General features: G+C 42.8%; 1 protein-coding gene across 4 annotated transcripts in view; it reads left to right on the top strand.

Moving 5' to 3' along the window:
- Positions 1 to 4,418: 4,418 nt before the first annotated feature.
- The window catches only part of DOK5 (docking protein 5), a 44,565-nt gene continuing 24,707 nt past the window's right edge, over positions 4,419 to 24,276 (top strand). Inside the window, exon 1 of one of the 4 annotated variants that reach the window (XM_061375669.1) lies at positions 4,419 to 4,601. In XM_061375669.1, the coding sequence (XP_061231653.1) occupies positions 4,536 to 4,601 (66 nt within the window). In that variant the 5' untranslated portion in view covers positions 4,419 to 4,535. The remainder of the gene's footprint in view (positions 4,602 to 24,276) is intronic. The other 3 variants (XM_061375670.1, XM_061375672.1, XM_061375671.1) reach the window with 3 other exon arrangements.

The raw sequence follows: 24,276 nt of genomic DNA, 5'->3' as shown, positions 1-24,276 counted from the left end.
TTACCTATAGGAAAAGGGAGGATGGATGGCGACCTCATGACCCACCATTCACTCCAGCTTAATCCCTCCAGACGTATTCTGCAGATGAAGGAAGGCCTTTAGGAGAGTGAGGATGAGAAAGCTGCTTAAATGCTTGTAACTGTCACAGAACTACAAAGCAAGCAAAATGAATGTTGGGTTTTTTCAATTGCTAATGTTATCCTGGATTCACTTTGCTTACAGATTCAGGCAGTATATATTTATTTCTACCTTAGCATTCACTGTGTTGACAGTAATTTTGTTCGGGACAAAATCTTACAATCAGAACCAGAGTTTCCAGTAAAAGGATGCATTTCATTTGCTACTCCCCACCCTCCACTAACTTCTCTGCCTTTCACCACCTTGGTCTACATGAAGCAGAATTATATGAATCATGCAGAGGCAAGGTAATTTCAGTGCCTGATACTGCAATATTACTGTGCAAAATGACATGTTAGCCTGGTTAATAGATAATTTATTCTCATTAAATATTGATTATCAGTGGCTTATGCTGGCAGGCACTTTCCTGTTTACTGTGCAAGTAGTTATATGCTTACATTCTGTTCTGATAGGGTTTTTTTTTAAGCTAACTGTTCAGTCTCATGAATTTTCATGTTTTGGCACTGACTGACATCTGCATAATAATTCCGCCAATAAGTTATGTGTGCATTTCTCAAAAGCAATTTTATACCTAATGTATTCCAAAGTCCCTGCAGCAAGTGAGGATGTTATAGCCAAGGGTCCTGCCCTCACTTTGCCAGGTAAGTTACCTCAAAAGCCTACCCCAAATTTTCCTAAACCCAAAGGTTTCCTAAATTCTGTGTCCCAACACACTTCTCATTTGCCTGAAGCCTGGGGTCACTGCATAGATTCTTGCTGGCATATTAGAAACAAAGACAGAGGGGAAGATATACCAGCAAAGTATCTGAGAAATCTTTATTTCTGCAGAATTCATTCACTCAAAATCAGTTTGCACAACGATACATGAATGCTAAAGGAACAGGCTTTCTGAGCGGTTTTGTACTGTGGATCCAGTGGATGCTTTTGCATTAGCACCAGCAGTACAACAAGCCACAGTTATAAAACAAAACCATGCATGAGCAAAAATCAGAGTGTCATGCTTTGAAAAAAAGTGTATTTTCTTCCGATGCATTAGGAAAGAAGTAAATTCAGAATAAACTTCTTTTTTTTTCTTCTTCTTTTTCCCAACTTAAATACAGCTGGCCCAATGAGCCAGGGCAGCACTATGAGTCTGGCTTCACAAAGAGGAGAATAAGGGATGTCAAAGCTTGCAATAGCGTAGGAATAGCATGCTTTTTGTAAAGTATGACACCTCTGGTGTTTGCTCATTACCTGTCGCATTTCCTTGCAGCCAGAACTAGTCCGAATTCAGACTGTTCATTGCAAAATCAGAACGAAATGTCAAAAAAATTATCTCCCGCCAAAACAAAACTAGACATAGGAATGCCAAAAAGCTTTTCATGGAGATACTGTGTTTGAAATATCGCATTCCAGTAACCTCAAAGTACTTGATAAGGTCAGAACACTTCACTGTGACGTTATCGTTTCCAAACTACTCTGAAAAATCCAACCAGTAGTGGAAAAACGTTGGCATCTTGACCTTACGGAGACAAAATGTTATGGGAGCTTTTCATGAAACAGTATTGATACATGTTCTGCGTTTCCAGAAAATCATTTCAGGGTGATCAAATGAGAAACTCTTTTTGTCAAGAAATGCTTGAGTAGTGCCAGCTCCATCTGTTCGAGGAAATAACTTCCACAGAGAATATTGCTCCCTTAAAATGGCCTCCACAGCTTTCTTATTCTTTAACTTGCTATGTCTGAGAGCTGTTTGACAATTTCCACTGCTAGACTGTGATGAACTAATGTCATGGGCACAGGGGATGACAACATGCTGCAAATGTAATAGGTGAATAGAACTTCTCTTTAAAATGTCAGTATGGCATTTTGAAAACAACCGGATACCTTCATTGTCAGTGAAAACGCACAACAGTGATTTCTGTTTGCAGAGCCCTAAAAGCAAATGAGCTCATTGTAGGGCAATAAAATGATAGTTATTATGAGATTAGAATATAACAATAATCCATTTAAATTATCAACAGCAGGGTAGTACTTCAAAGTGACCCTTAACTCTTATCTTCCTAGGAAATAATTGCAGTAACATTGTCATTAAAAGGAAAAGCATTTGAATTTCAATGAAAGCTTATTATAAAGGTTTTGCACAGTTTTGAATATAGATAAACATGTGCAGCATTTCCTTCTAGGGAGTGCAAATGGTCAATAGACCCCTAGGGAAATGAAAGAAGGACTCCTGTCAAAACAATGACAGCACACATTTGCATCTGTATTGAAAACCTAGTAAACAAGGTTTTTTTCTAGTGATAGTATTGGGTTGCAAACCTGAACAATGAGTTTTCTGGCACATTCTTGGAACATATTGCACACATGGGGATTAAAATGCATTTTCTCTTTGAACCATAGCATGTGTAAGGGATTTATGTTGTTCAAAGGGAAAACGTAAGTGGACACTAATATCCTAATTCATCAAAGAATAAGCACAGGCTTAAATCCACCTTTACTTAACAAAGCTTTTAGGAATGTGTTTACCTGCAAGATTATGCTAGTGGCTAATGGTATCAGCAGGATGTGTTTACAGGTACTGGAAGGGATTAGAAGCAATGTCTAAACTTGTTGAAAAGACATCTAAAGTGTGTAATTTCTTTCCTGCCACAAATGTCTTTGAAACTAAAATAAGCAAGCTTTTTTTTTTTTCTTTTCTGAGTTCAGGACGTAAGTGATGGTTCCAACATTAATACTTTTATAGTGCTTGAGAGTGTGAAACACGTTTCCGTGCTGAATGTGTGTTTCTGTACCAGATGAAGCAGGCTGGGTGTCTAAACTTCTCTAGCTTTCAACCAGCAGTGGAATCTAATGAATGGTACTATGGAACTGGTATTAACAGCGTTCTTGGGTCAGTGTGATATATTTAACAAAAATACATTACTTGGCAATTTTGCAGGCAGGAACCCATACTTTGTAATATTCAACTTCTGGGTTGATTTAGGGTCATATTGCTGTAGTGGATGGACTTGTCTCAGAATATTATTCTCCTTTCTGGTGCATTTGGGTGCATGGGTGTGGACATTTTTGCTGTTTCTAGCTGAAGCTGTTATGTTTTACGCATTCTGCAAAATAGCTCCGTGAAAAGAAGAAGGAAGTATAAAATAACAAATGAGACTCTGTGGCAAGGAGTGCAGACTTGTCTCCTTCCTCCTAAGTGAATTAGCCCTTCAGCTAGAGAGTCTTGCACTCCATCTCCGTAATCCACTCCATCAATTGATATTTTGCAAAGCCTTGCAGAGCATAATCAAGCAAGAACTCTTCAAGCAAGAACTGAAAGCACCACGCTGTCACCACAGCAGAGCAACCACCATCATTTCTGGCTGCTCCTAAAATGAAGGAGCTACAAATTTAAAGCAGAAAGGGGCCAGTTTTATTGCAGGTGAGTTCTGTAGTTAGGGAGCAACTAAATAAAAATGGGCATTGCCTCCCTGTCACCCTGTGCTAAGCACAGCAGCAAGGTGCCCCCCCTTTTATGCTCTTTGGTGATTCCCTGCCCTGCCTTCCTCCTTGCTACCCTGGTTGTAATTTCAATGGCAGGATAATTCTCAAAGTCAAAGTCATCTCTCTGGCTGACCTCAGACTGCCTATATTTGTAATGCTATTAAAAGGTGTCATGAAGAGATGAACGGTCCCTTTTTCCATGACATAGTATTTATAGCATGCCACAAGCAGGTAACCCATGCAGAGCTAGCAGAGTTACTGGGGCCCCTCTTTCCTGGACTCGCTGGTGTGCTTGGCAATAGTTGCACATTCTTGGAAAAGGAGAACTGAGAGGCACCCAGTGTCAGGTGAAGTCTTTCCTTGCTGCAACCTCACATTGCCTAGAAAATGCAGCATAGGCTCGTGTGACATTTCCACGACATGAAGTGCCCCGCAGGACAGCAGCTCGGGTTACCGCTCTGTAGAAGGAGGTTCTGGAGCTGGGCCACTTAGCGTTCTTTCAGGCATCCCAAAGACTTTCTGGGAAGCCCCCTTTCACAGGGAAAACCAGAGCTCTGAGCCGCACCGCCTCAGCAGCACGGCGCAGATGTGGTTATTGCCGGATGACCCACCTGCAGCTGGGGAAGCGATGCGCTCGGTACAGGGCGGGATGGCATAAAGCATCGAGACAACCTGCCTCGAGAGTGAGGGCGTTCGCAGGGCCCGGCCCCTCGCTGGCTGCCGGGACAAGCACCGGCAGCTCTCCCGGAGGCGGGGCGGGAGAGGGCGGGCTCTGCCGCGGTCCTTCCCACGGCCCTTCCCATGGCCCTTCCCAGGGCCCGGCCCGCGGCGGCCCGGGGCGCTCCGTGGTGCTCCGTGGTGCGGAGGGGAGCGCAGCGGAGCGCGGTGCGGGTGTGAGCGGCGCCGGCCGCTGCCAACTTTCCCGGCGCAGGATGGCCGCCAATTTCAACGACATCGTGAAGCAGGGCTACGTGCGCATCCGGAGCAGGCGGCTGGGGGTGAGTGCTGGCACCTCCCGGGCTCGCACCGGCCTCTGGCTCGCCTCTTGTTTTATGTTTGTCCCCTTCCACTCCTTTGTCCTTTTTGTTTTTGCAGACTGGAGGCTCAGTGTCTCCGCGGGGGAGACGTGGGACAAAATTTGGGGGGGAGGGGAAGAAGAATAAAGGCACCCAAATGTGTGTGTGTGTATATATATATATATACGCATTATACATATGTGTGTGTGGTATACCTGTATCTTTGTATCTTTATTCCCTTCTCTCACGCTGGGAGATGGGCTCGCTGCCCGCCCGAAGCCTCGTCTGCTTCCACCGCCCGGCTCTGCCCTTCGTACCCCGACAGCTGCCGCCGACTTGGGGCCGGAGCCGAACGGCTGCTTGCGAGGAGAACGCGGAGGGCTCGGACCGCTGGGGAGGCACCGGGTGGCCGGGAGGAGGACGGGGGCTGGGGGTGCCTGTGTCCCGGGGTAGGGTCTGCCGGTGCGGGGAGCCCTAGGCAGCGATGAGAGCTGAGAGCTTTCGGTGGCTGCAGGGGTCCTGGGAGGGGGCTGCTGCAAATCTCGGCTTTAAGGTCTTGTGTGGGACAGATGAAAACCTCGTGGTACCCTCGGGGCTTTTGAGTTCATTGGAGTTGCTCAAAATGAAAATCCAGGAAGCCCCCTTTAGCTAGTTATTTATGTTTAAACTTCCTGTAAGGTTGTTCTTTCACTCGCGTGCCGTGTGCCTGGGTTCATTGCAGGTACTCAGTGGGCAGTAGTGGCCGGGCAGTTCCCTGCAGTACCTGGTTTGGCATCTGCCCCACGGCTGTTCACGGTCTGCTGATGGTGCCTGCACCCCTTGAGAGAGCTACCAGAGGTGCTCCGGCGTGTTCTGCACCTTCGGCCTCCCTTGGCGAGCCAGCACGGCTAAAGGAGGGAGGCTTTGTGTATATAACATGTTTAAATTGATGTATCAGCCTCTCAGGACAGGAAGGGAATTAATTTCTTGTGTTTACTGAGACCTGATGGGTTGGCAGTTCTCAGTTGTTCATAGTGTGTTTTGCATCAAGATTTATTATGGGGGAGAAGAAGAGTGTGCACAGTCATCTGAAAGCTCTTGCTGGCCCATTACAGTTATAGTTTCATTCTCTTTCTGTATCCATGCTCAGTGCTTCTCTGCAGCTTTGGTAACTTGCATCTTCCTGAATTGTTTGGAAACTGGACAGCGTTTTAAAGTGTTCCAGCAAGCTGTTTCTCTTGTGCGTGGACTTGCAGGCATGGTTTTTCTTTAAGAACCACACGATTCTGTGACAGATGGAGATAATATCATTATGAGGCAACTTGTAGTAAATTTGGCAGATAAGTGTATTTTAACTATCCTTTCATTACTAGATGTATGTTAGTATTTAGTTTACTCCAATGTAAATGAAAAGTAACGTTAAACTTTGACACTTTTCCATACTGTAGCAGTGAAATCCAGTGGTCATGTAAATAAGGCACATCTCACTCTGAGAAAGGTGTAAGTTTGGTAATACCTGTGCCTTTCCTTTACTAAGGCTTTCCAGAACACTTTGAGGGTGATGGTGGCAAAGGGTCTAGTGCCTGCTCAATAGACATGCATTTGACAGGTGAATGCAAAAATAGAGCGAGACATGGAGAACAACGCTGAGTCCATGGAAACGAAACAAATCTTAAATGTTTTCCTTGGAAAGACGGTTTCTTTATTTGATCTCATTCCTTCCAGTTCTAAAGGTTTGTGTCATTATCAATGGCTGGAATGTGTGAAACGGGTGGCAGAAAGTGCTTTTGTGAGGGAATCCAAGCAGAGTCCCAAAGAGTTCCCATGGCCATAGAGCTGTTAAACTGTGGAGCCCTGAGTTTGTTGCCCTAAGCAGCTCTTTGCACTGGGTGTGCTGTCCCAATAGCTTTCCAGCGCTGTGGAGAACGTTATGAGGAAGCTAGTAGCTGCAGTGATCTGGCTGTCACTGCTTTGCATCTGAAGAAGAGGCCTTTGCTATGCAGGAGAGGTGACCTGTTCAGATCTGGCTGTTCTCTTTGTTTGGAAATAGCAGTTTCATCATCATTAATACTTTACTATCCTTGCAGTTCTCAGTTTAGAGTATTGGCCCACAGCTTAAGGATGGATGGTTGAAACATGGCTGCAGATTTCTTCCTGTAACTTTTGTTTCCTATAAGCTGCTTAAAAGTGCATTGCCCTGATTTACATTACCCAAGTAGAAACGGGTAATGTGATTAACCCCAGTTCTTTAAATGCAGGACGAGCTTGTGTTGCTTGCAGCAACATTACAACTGTCAGCACCCACTTCTCCATATGCAGCCCTAGCTGAACGCTGTCCTTCTCCCTTTGTGTATTTTCCTCCTTGCTGAGGTGTGTATGTGCATGGCTGTGCACCTGGGACTGCCGCCTGGTTTTAGCAAGAGCTTGAATCCAGCCTCACTCAAGGGCTGTGTGAGCTTGGCTACTTCAGAGGTGAAGGAACTATGCAAACAGCTTTCTATATAGCAGCTCTGTTGGGGAGGGCGGTAGGATACCCAGGAGCTGGAGGTGGGAAGGAAAAAAACACTTTAGACCTTAAAATACTAACTTTTAAAGAACTTTCCCACACTGAAAACATTAGGAAGGACCAGCCTACTCCAGCCCCGTGTAGGACTCCTGCTTATTTGAAAAGGATTTCAATACTCTGTGTGTGGTGGGATGCAAGTGGGAGTTATTAAAGTGCATTCCAATATTATGGTGGCACAGCTGTAATCAGTCCATTGTCTTTTCAGACTGAATTCAGCTCCTAGGTTTTTCTCTGCAATGCTATGGTAATTCCATCTCCAAGGGAACTAGGAACTGAGCTTGTATCTACAAATTATCTCAAGAAATGACTTTTCTGAGTAACTGGGATGCAGATGCTCCATTTGGAAAGAAAAGGGTGCAGAGAATCAGCTTTCTCAAAACCAAAGAAAACTGCCAATTCTAGTGGGTAGTGGACAATTCCACTGTAATTTCAAGATTGAATTTTGTACCTGGACTGTTTTTGTACACTTTAAATATGTAAATTTAATTTAATATTATTTAATAGAATGGTTTCCATAGCAACATTTGTATCACATGTGTTTTCTGCAGAGCCAAATATATTCGGGAGAAAGCACACTCTTCCTGATTCTTTCCATCCTTATAGGGAGAAAAATAATTCCCTCAGCCAATGATTTTCCTCTGTTATGTCATTAGCAGTGACACAGAGGAGGTGGTGTGCTAGAAAACTGCTGACAATGTATAAAAGCACAACCTTCCAGAGTTCCTGAAAACAAAGGAAACCTGCTTTGCTCTGTGAGCAGTGCTTCCATCAGTGACTGCTGGACCTGGGTTTTGGGAAGGAAGGTACTCAGCTGGGCTGACTGCTTTTGCCTGCAGTCACCTTTCATCTGTTTCAGTGCTTTTTTATCTACGTGTGAAACAGTGGTGTAATTTTATGGCCTCTTTACTGGAATAGGCTTTTCTTGTGCTTATGATTTTCAGATAGTGTCTTTTCTGAGATACAGATGTGACCTTTCTGAGAGGGAATATATTATGTTGATATTTCCTCTCCTTAATGAAACAGCTAGTTCTTGTGTTTTCATTTTAAGAATGGGTGGATGTGTGCTGCTTGCGAACACAGTTGAGCTTTCATTTGAGATTGAACTTGCTCAACTGAGTGTTCAAATAATAAGAAATCAAAGCAGATACAGATCTTTGAACTAAAGGGCCTGTGTTACACTGGTGAGCCTGAAGAGCTTTAAAAGGACAGGGGCAGTTAGTGGCCTTCTTTGAGGTGCAGCCAGCCCACCTTTCCTCATGGGCTGGGAGGCTCCCAGTAGTGTCTGTTGGTTGCAGTCTCACACTTCTGTTGAACTCCTTGTTGTCAAGGCTTAGCTTACCCCTCCTGCATGCACACCTAAATTCAGGTTTGCTGGAAGCCACATTTTAAGTTGAGCAAGCATTATGGGGTACAGGAGCTGCTCTAAGGGTACTCTTTACTGCCATAGTCAAGGTATAAGGCAGAAATGCATGCTGGAGGCTCAAAGAGAAGGCTCTGATGTTTCTGAAGTCTGTTCCTCTGGGTAAAGACAGCAGTGTTGGGGGCGCTGGTGGCGTGGCACCAAGAGGTGCTGGCTGCCTTCCTGCATGTGGGGCTTTGAGGACGACGCTGTTCCCCTCGGAAGACCCTGCAGAATTTGCAGGCATCTGCCCTGTCCTTGTCTCTTGATGTATGGGAGACTGATGGAGGAAGATGCCATGGGGTTAGCTGTCAGCCCCTGGTTTCTGATATGCCAGTAGGACACTTGGAGTGTCTTGTTGCATTAAGTGATGAAGTACTGTTAGTGTCAGAGGGAAACAATCTCTTCAATGAACGGCATCTGCCTTAAGCTGTCTGCAGCTAAAAGCCAAATAGTGCTGATCAAACAGAAATGCCTCAGAGAACCAGCTGAGATGTGCTGCTGGTGAGATGTCTCTGTTAAGGGGTTGTACATAGTCACAGCTGTGCAAAGCCTTGAAGAGTCTGGTCTGGCTCTGCACGATACTTGATTGACCAGAAAACATTGGCTTCCAAAAATGTTCACTCTGACTTGCTTGGAAACCAGGGATCTTCTTCGCAATATAGAGAAATAGAGGATTTGGCTGTGGTGGCTTGCATGTTGCTGCTTTCTAGGAGGGGTAGAATATCTTTCTGAGCATACCTTAAGATGATACAAATATGACTGTACTCTTTCTCTAAAGCTTTGTCTGCTATGAACACATCTGGCTTGTGTCAAGTATTTCTATTTTATCTCATCTCTCAGATAGGTATATCAAAATGTGAGCTTCATTCTGTGTACTGTGATGCTTGACCTGCTATGGTGCAAGGTGGATCAAAGCTCTGCATGTGCAATGTGAGGAGGCTGCTACTGAACAATCTTCCAGGAAAAATCCAACAGCAAGGATAGACAGCATCTCTCAGATTTTTAAGGCTTAAAAATAGATGTGGAGCCGTCTATGCTAGTTTGTGCTCTCGTGTGCTCTTCCCAGTGTGCAAAATTCCCCATGCTGAAGCAATCTTTATCTGGTCAATAAAACTCTTAAAACATCTTTATTCTGGAAGACTTTTGCTATAAGAGGTCTATGCCATAATCTAATATAAATCCAGGTTGAAATAAGGAATTAATTATGGTTAAAAAAGTTAATGTACAGTTGTTGCATACTTATTGCTTTCATTATAAAGCGAAAAGAAGGGTAACACTTGTGGTGCTTTCTGCTTCAGCAAAGTTCTCTTTAGCATTGAAACCATTTCTGTTGCCAGGTTATTCACAACATGTTATTTCAGGTCATCTGTCTCTCAATTTCATGGTGAAGATGCAAGAACTGGAGCTGCAAAACAACTTTAGCTCTCACAGACATGGAAGTAGCTCTTTTCTACAGACATAAAGTAGCCTTCCCAGGCTTCGGTGCCTATTTTCACAGGGGATTCAAGTTAAACACTAAAGATCATGTGTACCTAACAGGAGAACAGGGAATGCTGAAATGATTTGCATATGAAAATTGAGGTGACCTCTATTCTAGAAGAGGATGGAGTTTTTTCCTTTTTAAAAGGCAGGGTTATTAAAATTAGAAGCGTGTAGGACATACGCTGCTCAATTAATATACATAGATTACTGCTTCTGTATGGCAGAGGTACTTAAAACAAATAGTCCTGGCAATTTGTTAGAAAAGCCTTACAAAGTGTTTCTCTCTCTAGAACATATCCTATGCTAACTAGATACACTGGATGTTTACAACCCAGGAAAACAATCTGAACACTAAAAATAATGTGTGCTGCTCTCAGAATTGGACATTATTAACAGGCAGCCTAATTTATTTTATTATTGCTATGATTTTATAACGTATTTCATGCATGTGGAGGTTTGGGAGTCTGCTCCACAAGCTTGTATCACTATCAAGTTATTACAGGCTATTAAAAACAATCCTTTGGGAGGATTCATTGACTTTAATGGGGCTGTGCTAACAGCCAAGTGGCTGTTCCTAAAAATGCAGGTTTCTGCAGAGGCTTTTATACCTGAATGAAGCTCGCAGAAAGGAAAAGAGGGGTAAAGTGGATTCTTTTTTACCTGGCAATCTGCTTCTTGTACCTCTGTCTGGCCAAGGAAATACTGCTAACAGAGTTTTGCAGAATGCTGTCTCCTGAGGTATCTCTGACTTTGCACTTACAGGGTGAGGCACAGACCAGTTCTTGCAGTCGTATCTGTTTAACAGCACTTCTAATTAAATCCGCAGGCTGCACAGCCTGCTCTGGGGCTGTCTGTAACCCCATCTGCTGGAGGCACCTCCTTGTTATGCAAGGAATGATCAGCCTCATCTGTCTATTAGAGTGGGTCCTCCATGGAAATTTGGGCAGGAGCCAAGAATAAGATCTGAGCACCCAGCATGAGGGTTGGCAGGGTTTTAGAGCTGAAGCCCAGAGTGCAATTCTGGTACACCTTGCCCTTGTCCATGGGTGTTCCCCAAGGGCACGGAGATCAGCCATTGACCTCCAGGTTTCAGTCATGGCAAATACTGGTCGTCCACCATCTGATGTGTTCCTGCAGTCCTGCCTGGGAGGTTTCTGTTGTCATCTTCTCATGGGGCTGAATCTCCTGGGCTCAGGTGTGTAGAATGGAGTTTTAAACTAAGGATTTAGCTACCTTTGTTAAGATGGAGAAACTTTTGCCCATACGTCTAGCAACAAGGTTATTTGAAGAGCTAAAGCTGAGCTAAGCTCAGCCCAGATCTCTTCCTTCCAACTCCTTCTTTGCAGGGCATTTACCTGGCTATGCTGGAGGCACTGTGGGTCAGGGCACTCAACCTTTCCTCCTTGCTGTCCTTGCCTTTGATGAGGCAACATAGTTTGATTTTTTTTTTTTCTGTGCCCCTCCAAATCAACTTGGACATGATGAAGTGATTCCTCATTACAGGGGTAACCTAATGCAAGTGCTGGATGTTACTGGAAATGTGGCTGATAAGTAGGGTCTGATTTGGAGTGGAGGGAAGGAGAAAAATCAGAAGGCGTACTTCTGAAAGCTGCTGTGTTGATGCCATCGATCTCGCTGGTACAAGGATCACATTAATTAGTAGAAAAAGTTTGTGTGGGTGACATTGTTCTGAACACTGTTTAACACTGATCTGAACCAGCTTAACCCAGTTCAGTAAAGTCCTGATCACAGTGAAATCAGGGAAGTAAAAATTGGTAGGTAACAGTGACTGGGGCTCTTCTGAAACGTGACTGCTGGAACTACAGCAGTAGACTTGTTCCCTCTTTAGTATTAACCTTGTTGAGGTCAGAAACTAGATCTGTGCGTGTCAATTTTCTTTGCTTGATGGGTCTGACTAGCCCAAAACCTCTTAACCACATCAGTGTGAAGGAATGTGGTGTAAGTGGTGTCCTCCAATGCAGAACTAGGGCTGTCCTGGCCAACCCCATAGCAGGACTTTGTAGTAGCTCAGTGGTTGGTTTGTGACAGAGAAGGGAGCTGACTTCTTCAGCACTGTGTAACTGGTTGCTTGTTTCTAGGAAATGCTTGCTGAGGTGATGTAATCAGTACTCAAATAATCCTGGGTTAATTTAAAAACCCAGTGGAGAGAAAGTCATTCTTAGGGTTTCTGGACTGTCTGCTGCTTTGGTCAATGCCTTACAGTATTAGACACTCTCCTAAATTAGGAGGATGTTAATTTTTGGTGTATTTCAGTATTATTGCATGAGAACTTGGGTGTTGGGCAGTGGCCATATGCTAGGTTTAAGTGGGAAAATTCTGTGTTATAGACCTTTCCTCAATCCACACTTCTGTGCTATAGACCTTTCCTCAGGAAGTTTCGCATTAGCTCTTTCTTCATATGCTTGTTTTAGGGCTAGATGGGAAAACTTGTGATTCATGCTTAGAATTTTGGAAAAAGTTTTGTGTAAACTTTTGGCCTTGGTCCACTCCAGGCTTTTTTCTTTTTTTAAACATCAGCAGAAATTCTTGATTATCAAAAACTGAAAAGAGATGAAGCTTTTGGGTTCTTCTGTTCTTGATCTGAAGTAAACTGACTCTGTGGAAACTTCATTGAGAAGATTGGTGTTGAGCGTTTAAAATGACATGTACTTTTGCAAGTTTTGCTTAGCGCTTTCTGTGAAACCCTGTGGGAGGAGAGGTAAAATGGGGGAGAGACAATCTGCAGGACTAGAACCATATGGTTAAAAAGATTGGTGCTTCAAGAAGCGTGCCAGAAAGTTAATATGGGAATTTTAGAGTACAAGCTGTGAAAAGTGGAAACAAGAATAATGTAAGGCTGGAGGCAGGGGGGGAGAGAAGGAAAAGTTGTCTGCTTATATCTACATTTGAAGCAGCATTATTAATAAAACTCTTGTGTTCACCTATACAGCTCCTTTCAGTCTGGCAGCATTGAGACAGGGAAAAAATGAACAGATTTCTCATGTATCAACTTCAGCCTGCAAGGTATTAAGCCCATTGGATAGTCATATTTTTAGACAACTGTTAAATAAGGTGTTGGAACATATTCACAGATATTAACATTTCTTACTGCTTGGAACTTGTCAGTGGCAGCAGGGAGAGGATCCAGGATATTGCTTAGAAAGTTTGAGCTTTTATCCTCCAGCTGATGAGGGGAGGAACACCAGTAAGTGTCATTCAAGACCTAATGAAGCTCCATCTGGCTGCTGGCATTTGGTCTAGCCCATGAGCAAGTCCCCTTTAGATTTCCTCTGGCACAAAGTTACAGAATTTGAGTCCAAGTCAGCATGTATCTTGAAGGGCTTACCTCTGGAACTGAAGTACAGGTTCTCAAAGCAAAGAAGTTGAGTGGGAATAAAATGAGCAGTGCTTGTCATTTTGGAGCTGCTCACCTTGTGTGATCCATGTGTTAGAGGACCACGGTGTTCAGCCCTGTGTTCTGGATGAATTAGAAGCAAGTTTTCCAACAAAAATGGAATTATCTATCTTCTCTTAAGGTATCTTAGTTTTTACTTTGTGGAAATGGGATGGAGAAGCAAGGGTCTGATATCTTTCCCATGGCCCCCACTTTTCATCAAACCACTTTTCCTATTGCATTTCATTTTAGGGCATCATCTGAGTTTGTTTTGGATATCATTCAGAGCCCAAGCTATGATTCTAAACTGAGCTGGGAAAGATGGAGGTTTATGTGTCTTAAAAATAGGCAAATCTTATCCTCAGAATTGTGTGAAGAGAAACAAAAGAGAGCCTAATTTGGTTCATATAAACCCACCACCACAATCCCCCCAAACAAGTATAAGAACTGTTCTAGTTTCTTTCCAAGAGGAAGAAGATGTGGGATTATGCAGATCATGATTTGGAGTATGAAATTCCTGTTTTGACAGTGGCCCTTTTTAGGAGCAGGAACAGCTTTTCTGGTGCTTCCCAGCATATGTTTTCTGGCAATTTACCTTCCACATTCTTCTTTGGAAGGTGGCCTTAGCTTGTGAAGCAAAACAATGAGATTCCAAATTTGCCTTTTCTCATACACTGAGTTAACTGGTAAACAAGTGGTTCTTACTCATTTGCTCTAAAGGTGGAGTTTTCATTTTAACAGGTCTAATGCAAACTGATCAGAACACCCTCTTCTGCTTTTAATTCAGATCCTTCCCTCATCTTCTGCCAGTTGTGGGTCCCAGTTCTGCATGTTGACTATTTGCTTTTTCTTTGCTAGAAAAAAGTCTGTACCGTTTCTGCATATGAAAGGATATGCCAAGAACAATTTAAAAGGCAGTGAAAGAAAAAGAGAACCCAATTGTAAACAGGTGAAATTTAGTCTTTTGTGATTTTGATGCCTTTTCACCATCAATTTGTTACACAGTGTGAAGGTAATTTTCCTGCCGGTGTATAGGGGCATTACCCTGAAGTTAGATCCGTGATAAATTACCATTTTTGCAGTGTTTGTGGAGACACTTGAAAGAAGGTAACAGATGCAAGGTCTGCACCTGGGACTGACATCTTAATTTGATATTTGCGTAGTTTTAGGTATACTGTGGAAGTTGATGGACTGTTCCTATTATCTTCTTGTCTGACTTCATCAAGGGCTGTCAGAAATACCAGTAAAAGTTCAAGCTGCTGGAATGAAGAGCGGGATGGTTTTTGGTTTTTCCACCTTTACAGAAAATAATGTAGTTTGTTTCAATTCCAAGTGGCAATACTGTAAAATCAGTGGCATTTCTCCTCAGCAACATTAATGTAGGAGATTAAGTTATCCCTTTACTTACCAAGTAATGTTTATCTGGGGAACTATCAATGCCCTGTGGTCAGTAGAGGAAAAATTCCTCTTAATGCTCTCACTAATATCTCAGCACTAGTGAGGATGGATGTTAGCTGATTGTACTGAATTAACAGCATACTACTGAGTGGCATACTCTTGGCACGGTGATTATGGTATAATGCAAGTGGCTATTCTTTGTTAAATGAAGTAGTGCACATTAAGGCAGTAGTCTGCTAAGCTTTCCTAGGCATATTTTAGGCAGCAGTCACACTTTCTTGAGCATGGAACCTATCTAAATGTGGATGAACTCCTGAACTCTTTTCTGTAATGAGTACTACCCAGCTGGGACATGAGCAATTAATAGAAGTAGGCTTTGTCCATTTGAACTAATGTGTCGAATAGTCTGAGTAAACGCAAGAGGACTGCAAGAGCCAGTGGAAGGAAGGCTGAAGTCTACTAGGGAAATATTGCCTCCAGAATCCTCATTTTTAATCTGTGTTTCTTGAAGTCTGTGTCCCCCCCAGCCCCAAAACAAACCCAGTAAACAAAGAAAACCCTTCCCCAGCCTCACTTGCACCATCACCAGAAAAATGACTGAATTTTGTGTTTAAAGGCCAAACTGGTGACAAGTTTAACCTGGTTGGTAGCTTTAAAAGTTGTGACAGAGCAGCAGAGCTCTCGCATACCTGGGATGGAGTCCATCTCCTGATCACAAACCCCCTGCGTGCTGCTCTGACTTGGATCCCTTTGTAATTCAGGATACAATGAAGGTTATCACTCTGAAGCCAGTGCACCAACGTGCTTGAAGAGGGAAATGTGTTTTGATTGCCATGGACTTCTCCCTGCATCAGCTTTGAACAGAGTGGCAGTCCATTAGAGCCCAGGCAAATGGCTTCAGTTATTTGCTGCAATCCTGTAAGGCAATGCTGAAATGCTTGTTACTATGATTTAATGGGCTGTAATTCTGTCACTCTTAACAAAGCACTATATGTTGGTGAAGTCCAGCTTGCAGTGACTCACTTGGTAGCATTATTTGCTCTTTTATGCAGATTCACTTTGATTTTATAACTGATCTGAGCTGCAGAGAGGCTGGGAAATGACCTATGACTGCATAGCTTTGATGTCAGGATTGAAAGAAAGATGTGGAAGGAATAAATCTTGTTTACCATGTGTTGCGATGGAGCGATGGACTAACCTTGAGACTTACTTGAGGTGTCTGGAGGCATGGGAGGTAGTATTTGTTACAGGAAACCTGTGATGCTCTCTGAAGCTTGCAGTTGAATTAATTGGTGAGTAGCAGAATGACAGCGGGCCAGGAATGGGCAGTTATACCCATCTGTTAGTTATGGGCTTGCAGGGCATTTGTCATCCTTGGCTCTCCAAGCAGCACATAACAAGCATCATTAGCTGAACTTAACAGGTGGGCAAGTGGCAACAGGTACAGCCCAATTGCTCAAGTCATACACGGAAGATTGAGAAACTAAAGCCCTTCTGCCATGTCTGGCTTTGGCTGGCAGCTTATTGCAGAAGAACTTACTGAGGTAAAGGACAAATCCATGCACACATTCTGCCCTTCTTCTGTCTCTTGTGTAGTCTTAAAATTAAAAAAGTCCAGCTCTGAAATACAACTCTTACAAATGGCTGTATGTTCTGCAGGCTGAAGCCTGTTACTGGAGTTTGTGAGCAAGTACAGTTCATTTCCAAACATGAGGCAAGTCCCATCAGTGCCTTCTCACAGCTGAGTTGGGAGCATCCCCTTACCATGGCTTTCACAGGTGAGCTTGTGTTCTCCTGTGAGGAGTGAGCAGATATTATCAAGGGTTAGCACTTGTGTACTCTGTAGCCTCTTTGCATCCCATGTACTGATTAGTGAGCTCTGTGAACTGTTAATGAGCTGTATCAATACTATTTTCCCTCTCTAGCCCATGTAATTAAAGTAACCAGATTAGATCCTTGGCTACAAAAAGAAGAATAATTCCAAACCATAATTCATTGCAGTCATTTTAAGTTGCTCAGCAGTTACCTAATTCCAACACAGCACTAAATTGTGTTAATTCACTGGACCGCGCTAATGGCTTGACCCAGCAGGACAGCAGCACATCCAACTGCACTCTGCAGAGCTCAGCCAGCACGAGCTGGCTGCGCAGAGGCAGTTTTTAGTCTGCATTGAAGCCTTTACTATTTTTTTTTCTTCCTTTAGTAGTTAAGAGTCCTAGGCTGATTATTCTCCTATCCAGTTTCATGCCTAGAATTAACTGTGCCCATATATAAAGCTTAGCAGATGTTCAAGGAGCCAAATCAGATACTTAGCTTTAGTCTGACTTTTTTCAAGCTGTCGCTAGCAAGAGAAGGTTTCTGCTTCCTGGTAAATGCTTCCTGGCACTTGGAGGCACCCTCCTCTAATGGCCTTAACAGCCCAGAATTATAACCTTTTCTGTGTATGATTTAAAAACCCCAACCTAACAGACCAGCAACCCTATGCTTTGAAGGCTGTAAGCCAATAAAGAAGGGCCTGAAAGTGGAAGGTTATTTCAGGTAATGCTGTCCTTCTAATGATGCTGCTTCCAACTCATCATTTTTTTCAGAGAGAGCAGGCTGGAAGCTGATGTCTTGCTTTTAATATCCTCTAGGTCCTGAAATTCCAGACAGTCAGTGAAGAAACTAAAAAATGGAATCAAGTTCTGTATTACTCTCCATAGCGTCAAACAGCTTCTGCCTTACATCTCCTGTGTAGTTTATTATAAAGTGTAATTTATTTACACATCAGTTTATCAACAAGTCTCCTGTGAGTTGCATGTAAGGAGCACCTGCCAATGCAGATTCAAGGCACCACGCACTAAGAAGAGAAGGAAAAGAAATTACTCCTTTGCAGAACCCTCCTAAATCCCAGCCCTGTCATCTTAATGACATTTTGCATTAGTGGCTGTTGCTGTTCTGTCCCAGGTGGCAACCTCCTGAGTGACCTGCATTTGAGAGCTGTTTGCCAGCCCCTTGAGGTCCGAATGCTGTTTCAGGTGTCCCCCCAAGTCTGGTGGCTTCTCTGCCCTGCCTGGATGGTACCATAGTGTCCTTCCAAAGCCCTCAGAAGATTGTACATCAGAGAGATTTCACTGGTAATGTGCTTCATCATGTGTCCAGGATCTGTAATTAAGATGCCTCTAAACTCTAGACTCCCAGCTGCTGAATACATCAACGATTTGAAGGGGTATATTGCGTCTAAGCTACTTTATTGACAGTTGCAGTGATTCATTGTAAAAGGCTCTCATGAGCTCCTGGATGTCACTTTAAAAATTAAAATAAAAGCTAATCTCTTACCAGGCAGGAATGTCTCAGCAAATCCCTTCTTGTCTTTCCATGAGCCCATTCCATCTTGAAGTCTGCCAGCAGTGACTTGTGCCAGCAGCAGCATTTCGTTGAGCAGTTTTCCCCCTTTGTCTGAACCAATGACTAATATATAGATATACACACACCAGCTACAGGCAAAACCTGTAAAATGCTGCCTGTGTTTCCCTGTCAACGTCCGTTGTCACAGAACATAGTATAGACATGAAATAAAACAAAGGCATCATTACTGAATCGTTGGGTAATCTTGGGTGAGCCATTTTACTGTCTCTGCTTATATTATGCTTCCTCACCACCCTTCTGTGGACAATGTGCCCTAGATCATAGCATGCAGACTTTCAGTTGCTGAAGATGTTTTGGCAGCAAGTCTTGTCTGTGGAATGAATCCCATGTAATCATGAAGGACCAAAAAAACCCCAAAAGATTTAGGAAAAAGTTGCCTCCTAACTAGTGTGCCAAGTGGGAATGCATCTGTAGGCTCAAATCCAGCTGTTTGGTGCTTTAAAGTAAGTACCGAGTTCTGAACTTTAACCATTAACAAAAATCCCACTTGGTTGATGGAATTCCAGTTTTGAGGGAAGGGATAGAAAGAAGGAGTTTTTGAGGAAGAAAGTGTTAAAAATGCCTCATTTTAGAGCAGTAGGCATCTGTCTTGACTTGTATAAATAAATGTAAAAGTAAAAGAAGGGCTATAGATTCATAAATACCTGCCAAACAATCTTCTGTGTACTGGCCTTATAGCAAGTTCTGGCCATTGCCAAACCTGTATTTTGTAACTTCATGGAAAAGCATGGCAAAACTGAGCGATGTTGTGCATTCTGATCAGGCACAGAGACAAGATTACAGCTTCATTCCCTATTAGCAGCTGTGGATGACTTCTTAGTGTAAAATACTGTTTCTGAAGATGTATACTGAACGAGAGGAAGAAGTGAGGTTTCTCCCTCCACAAATGTGTTTCTCAGGGGAAGGGGAAATCTAGATTATTTTCTTTGGTTCCCCAGAGAATAAGATAGCTTGATATAAACCAACTTTGATTTATGTAATCATTATAACCTGATCACAATGAATAATGCAATATCGCTTACTCATAACACACATTAAATGGGTATTCTGGGAAAGTGAAATTGTCTTGTTGCCAAGTGCAGCAGTATCTGTACAGAAAACATGCGGACAACTTTCCTGCTTGTTTCCCAAAGCCGGTGAGCCACTCTCCATTTCTGTGCACTATTTAAGTCAAGCTAAACACATTTCAGTACAAGTTAGATAGATTTACAGCTATGTGATTATTTCTAGTAATCCATCTAACTTGTAATTGTTTTATACCTACATTGTGTTTTTGTAGACTGAAATAGTGCTGAACACTTGGATGGAGTAGGCAAGGGACAAAGCTGGGCTGGAAAAGTAGAGGAAAGACATAACCTAATGGAAGAAATACATTCAAGTTAAGTACTTCCATTTTGTAAGTCATTGAAAGATTGTGGGGTCTTCACTAGAGCCACAGTTCCATTCTATATGATGTATAGAAATCAGGAAGTCATCGTCATAGTTGCTTGTACTTAGATGTCTTTACTAGAAAGTGGTCCTCCAGATTTTCCCAAAGAAACAGCTACCTGATGGAAATCTCCTGCTCCAGATGTGTCTGAGGAGTGAATATAATTCAATGATAAACTGCAATCTGCCTTTGTAGGTAATAATTCATTTTTCTAGAGGCAAAGCAAAATTCTAGATCCAGTCTCCTCACAAAATCCCTTCAGGCTAAGAATTCTATTGCAGGGCTCTTGACACCTTTTGAGTCAGAAGTGACACATTAAGGCACTTTTAAAATGGAAGAATTAAGATCCACACACTTAGCACAAGCTGGCTAATTTCCTATGTGAACAACTCACGGTTGGAAAGGACCTTGTACCTGGAGCTCCAGTCCACTGGGCACTCCCTGGCAAAGTTCAGCAAAACCACTCAGTTTTCTGCTCGTAACCAAGGTATTTCAGTGGGTGAGCCATCTAACAGCCTTGGATAAAATGACAGCACTTGTTTTCATATCTCCCTCCTCTTCCTCCCACTCCCCCCCCCCCCAAAAAAAAAAGAGCTCAGAAGTACTGAGAGAAATGCCTTGTGCCATTGTGCTGTGCCTTTGCTAGATAAGGTTTCTAGAGGTTATCAGAGCAATAAAATGCAAGATGCCGGCAGTAGACCAGGTTTTCTGGTTCTTGTCCTAAGCTGCATGATTGTACTTTCAGCTACTGCTTTAAAAAAGGGCCAGTTTGTGTTTATTTATCAGGAAGTTCAGTGTCCCTGTAAATGCAGCTCATTGCAATTCTTTGTTTTAGGGCAGAGAGCAGAAAAACACAACACTAATAAAATAGAGCAGCTCTCCCTTAAGATTCACTTGTTCACAAAGGAGAAATTCGCCAGATGAGACTTTGTGCTACTGTGTCTGACCTCTGTATCCCTCTTAAATAACTAACAAAAGGGGTGGAATTGTTTGATCCTGAAGTAAAATAGGCTTGCTTTGCTTTAATGTAGTAGAAGCCACATATCTTGGTCTTAAAAGATAGCCTGTTTTAACCTCCCTGCCCCAAGATGAGAAAAATAGCCTCCCCCTCAGTCTGGAAGTAATTGGCTGTTTGCAAATGCCTTTTTAAAGCATTCGCTGAACAAAGGTATTGAGGGTTGGGGTGAAGTTGCTTTAGACTGACATGCAGATTTTAGTTTCTAAACACAAGTGTTTGTTTTCTGCGTGGAATAGTTTATGCTTCATACCAAAGAATGACATTTGCAGGCATTCAGAAATCTAGCTCTTGGTTATCTTGACTAACAATCAGCTGGGAGGTGGTGAAGGCTGACAGGTCACCCTCCCCACACCTATTTCCAGGGGCAGTCCAGGGGTTTGGGTTGTCATGTAGAACAGCAAGCCCGGTTTCAGCTTCCCTCGTTGCAGGGAGAGTATTCCCAAACCGCAGCTGAACCATGGAATCCAGGCAAGTCAGAAGAAATGTATCCACTGTACTCAGCCAGCTGCTGACCAGTTCCAGCTGAGCTTAATAGTTCCTTTGCTTCACAGTGCGGAGCATGGGAGTGGCTGAGCAATCCTGCCTGGTTTCGAGGGCATAGCGCCGAGAGGCAGGAATCCAGATACTCAGATTGCATCATTCCTTTGAAGTCACTTCTTTGACTTCATTTGTGGTAATGATTTATATCAGCTGATCTTTAGAGCCAAAAATAGAACTGTTTTGATGTGACCTTGGACATGCATGTTGGATCCCTTATCTGGGTTTTGGATCATCCACTTGATAAACAATTGCATTCTTTCCCTTGAGTTTTACATTGTTACCTACTTGATGGGCTGTTGGAAACTGTTAGAAGCTGAAATTTCCAGGAGAGACCATAGGAAGTAGATGCTAATTTTTCATACTAGAATTAACTTCTGAGTTAGACTTTCTGTAAGCTCTCACAGGGAGAGCTATGTAAATTTTAGGTGTTATGCAAATGACAGCTATTACTGTTCTCTCTCAGCACATCAGATCCTGATTTGCTGTTTGGATTTATCTAATCCCTGTCAGCCCAAGTGTTTGGTGTGGAAGTAATTACAGCAGTACTTTCAACTAATTCCTATTCATGGTGTAGTACTGAAAATGTGGATTTGAGGGGTAAGTCAGCTAAGCATTCATGATGGAATAGGCACCTGAGAGCTTCCAGGGCTGGTTCATGTTGCTGCTGTCAAAATGTATCAGTGTAAACAGTTCCCATACCTTCTTCAAGCTGAAGAAATACTGACAAGTTTCAGGCACTTACTAGGTCATGGTGGCATCAATGACCTAATTATTTGCTCTGTATTGTACTCATAAAGGGTTTATGATTAGCTCTCTGTCTTAGGCACATCATCTGTGCATTGAGTGGGTTGAAGGGCTTTCAGTGCTCCTAGGCAGATGCTGCCAAATTGGTTATTCATAGAATCAGAGAATGGTTTGGGTTGGAGGGGACATTTAAAGGTCACCTAGTCCAGCACCCTTTTTTTAGTACTTTATTGCTAGAGGTTTAGGGTACCATGTAGTTCATGCTCAGTTAAGATGGTGTTGAATGTTCATGTGTGAGAGATATGTGCCATGGGATCAGAGAAAGGGGCTTGTGTTACTAATAAGTGTTCCTGATGGCTCCATTTCTCATTTTTGAAGGTGCTAAGCAGGTTTCAATAGAAGGCCTATATCTTCCTTTTGAATTTGTTTATGAAAACTCAGCAGAGAGGAGTTAACCATCATAACCATAACCATTTTAACATTGGTGGGATTCTGAACTGTATATTCAGGCAAAAAATTACTTGTTGTCTCTTATCAAACAACATACTTTATTCTATTTTAAACTACTATTGTGGTAGAATCTGTCTGCCTAGAGATTGCCTAGGAAGAGAGAGCTGATTAGCTCATGCAGGAGGAGGAGGAAGTTCAGAGGAGGGACCTTCATGACCTGACTTTCCTCCAGGTTTGTCGAGTTAGCGTCATGAATGCTGTTTATTCTTTATAGGTATAGTTACATGGGTCATGATGATGTTGTCCTGAGGCACTGACATAATGTATTCCAACCCTGGGATTCTTCTGTTAGAGAATTGTTCTAATATGCAATCAGAACCAAAATTGAAAGACCGGTATTTATGTTGTAGGCTTTGTTTTTTGCACGCTTGGAGGTAGTTATAGTTTTGGTCCTTCTCCCCCAGCTTTGTCCTTGGATCTAAATCCAAGAATTAGCCTTGAATTGGTAGTTGTTGAGCTGTAGTCATAAATTCGGGTAGCACTAACTTAAAGCCATCTACCATGCTTGACTGGAATTGATTGTTAATAGTACTTAAGCTCCTGGTGGCATTTGGGAGGACGATAACCATACTGGATCTGTGCCCAGCTGGAGGCAGAGCAATACTTTAGCTGCTTATTTGTATTAGGATGTTGTTCTCCTCTCCTGCCCCTAATTCCGTGTGCTGCTGAGCTCACTGTTGCAGTTACAGCTTTTGCTGACCCAGAGAGGCACTTCTGAGTGCAGACAGTCTGAACAGGACATCACTGTAGTTGTCTTTGCATGTGTGGTACAATGGCAAAAGCATTACTAAAGGATTCTGTTCTCTTCTATGGGCTTCTAGTTGCTGAAGTTAAAGTTATGGGTTTTTGAAAAGCAAACCAGCTGAATACTCAAACTTTTGACAATCTCTTTTGGGTGGGGTTTTGGAGAGATTTTATCAGATGTGATGAGGTTATCTGGGCCGGGCAAACAAGATTCTCAGAAGGTAAAGGTAGAAAGTCTCTGCCAGTAGAAGCGGGTGCATATCTAGATGGCTTTTTGGGTGGTAAGCTGTCATTCGGGTCAGTGTCTAATAATTTTTAAACAATTCAATTCAAACCCTTGCATTAAACATAACAGGTTGAGAGGCCTGGAATAAGCTGGAAAATTGGAAGGAAATCTTGATAGGTTCAGCTGGTGCCTGGCATCAGAGCAGCCTGTCCATATTGTAAATGCTTCTGCAGCCAAGTGGGCCAGGAGTGTGAGTGCCCACATGTCAGGCAGGATAATAAAGCTGGGGGGAGTAATTGTGATTCTCTGAACAGCTTTATAGAAACATCTAAAAGCTGGCAAAAGAAACAGCTATAGTCAACTAACTGACATTTGTGGGTACAGAAATAAAGTTGCTTTTCATGGACATAATTGTTTTGTGCTAAATGCATTGGTTAGAAGCCCATCGAGGGTTCAAATGATGGAGTTGCCTTGTCTGCTGGTTACCTGTTTGGTGCTGGCTTAGCTGGAGGTGGTGAGATGTTTTGATGGGTCACTGATCACTCCAGTGAATTTGTGCTGTCAGAGCTGTGAACTACTTGATTATGGCTGGTCAGAATGTTTTTCTTTGAAATCACACTAATTTTAGTGGCAGTTTTGTTTTATTTCTAATGTACCAGGTGTTACTTTGGAATTACTAATTAGATGTAGGCTGTGAACAGTTGGCAAGGCTTATAACTCTTTCCTTCTATACTGACAGTATGTTATCTGAGCCGAGAGCTATGGTTTGAATGTAAGAGGATGGTAGAAAGTGCACCACAGTTAAAGAATAGGTGGG

This window comes from Neopsephotus bourkii, unplaced genomic scaffold (assembly GCF_033783945.1).
Source record: "Neopsephotus bourkii isolate Nb327-2 ecotype Australia unplaced genomic scaffold, CSIRO-AGI_Nbou_v1 NB_1663, whole genome shotgun sequence".
Taxonomy (NCBI): domain Eukaryota; kingdom Metazoa; phylum Chordata; class Aves; order Psittaciformes; family Psittacidae; genus Neopsephotus; species Neopsephotus bourkii.
The sequence above is the reverse complement of the archived record's forward strand: the minus strand, read 5'-3'. Positions and strand labels throughout refer to the sequence as shown.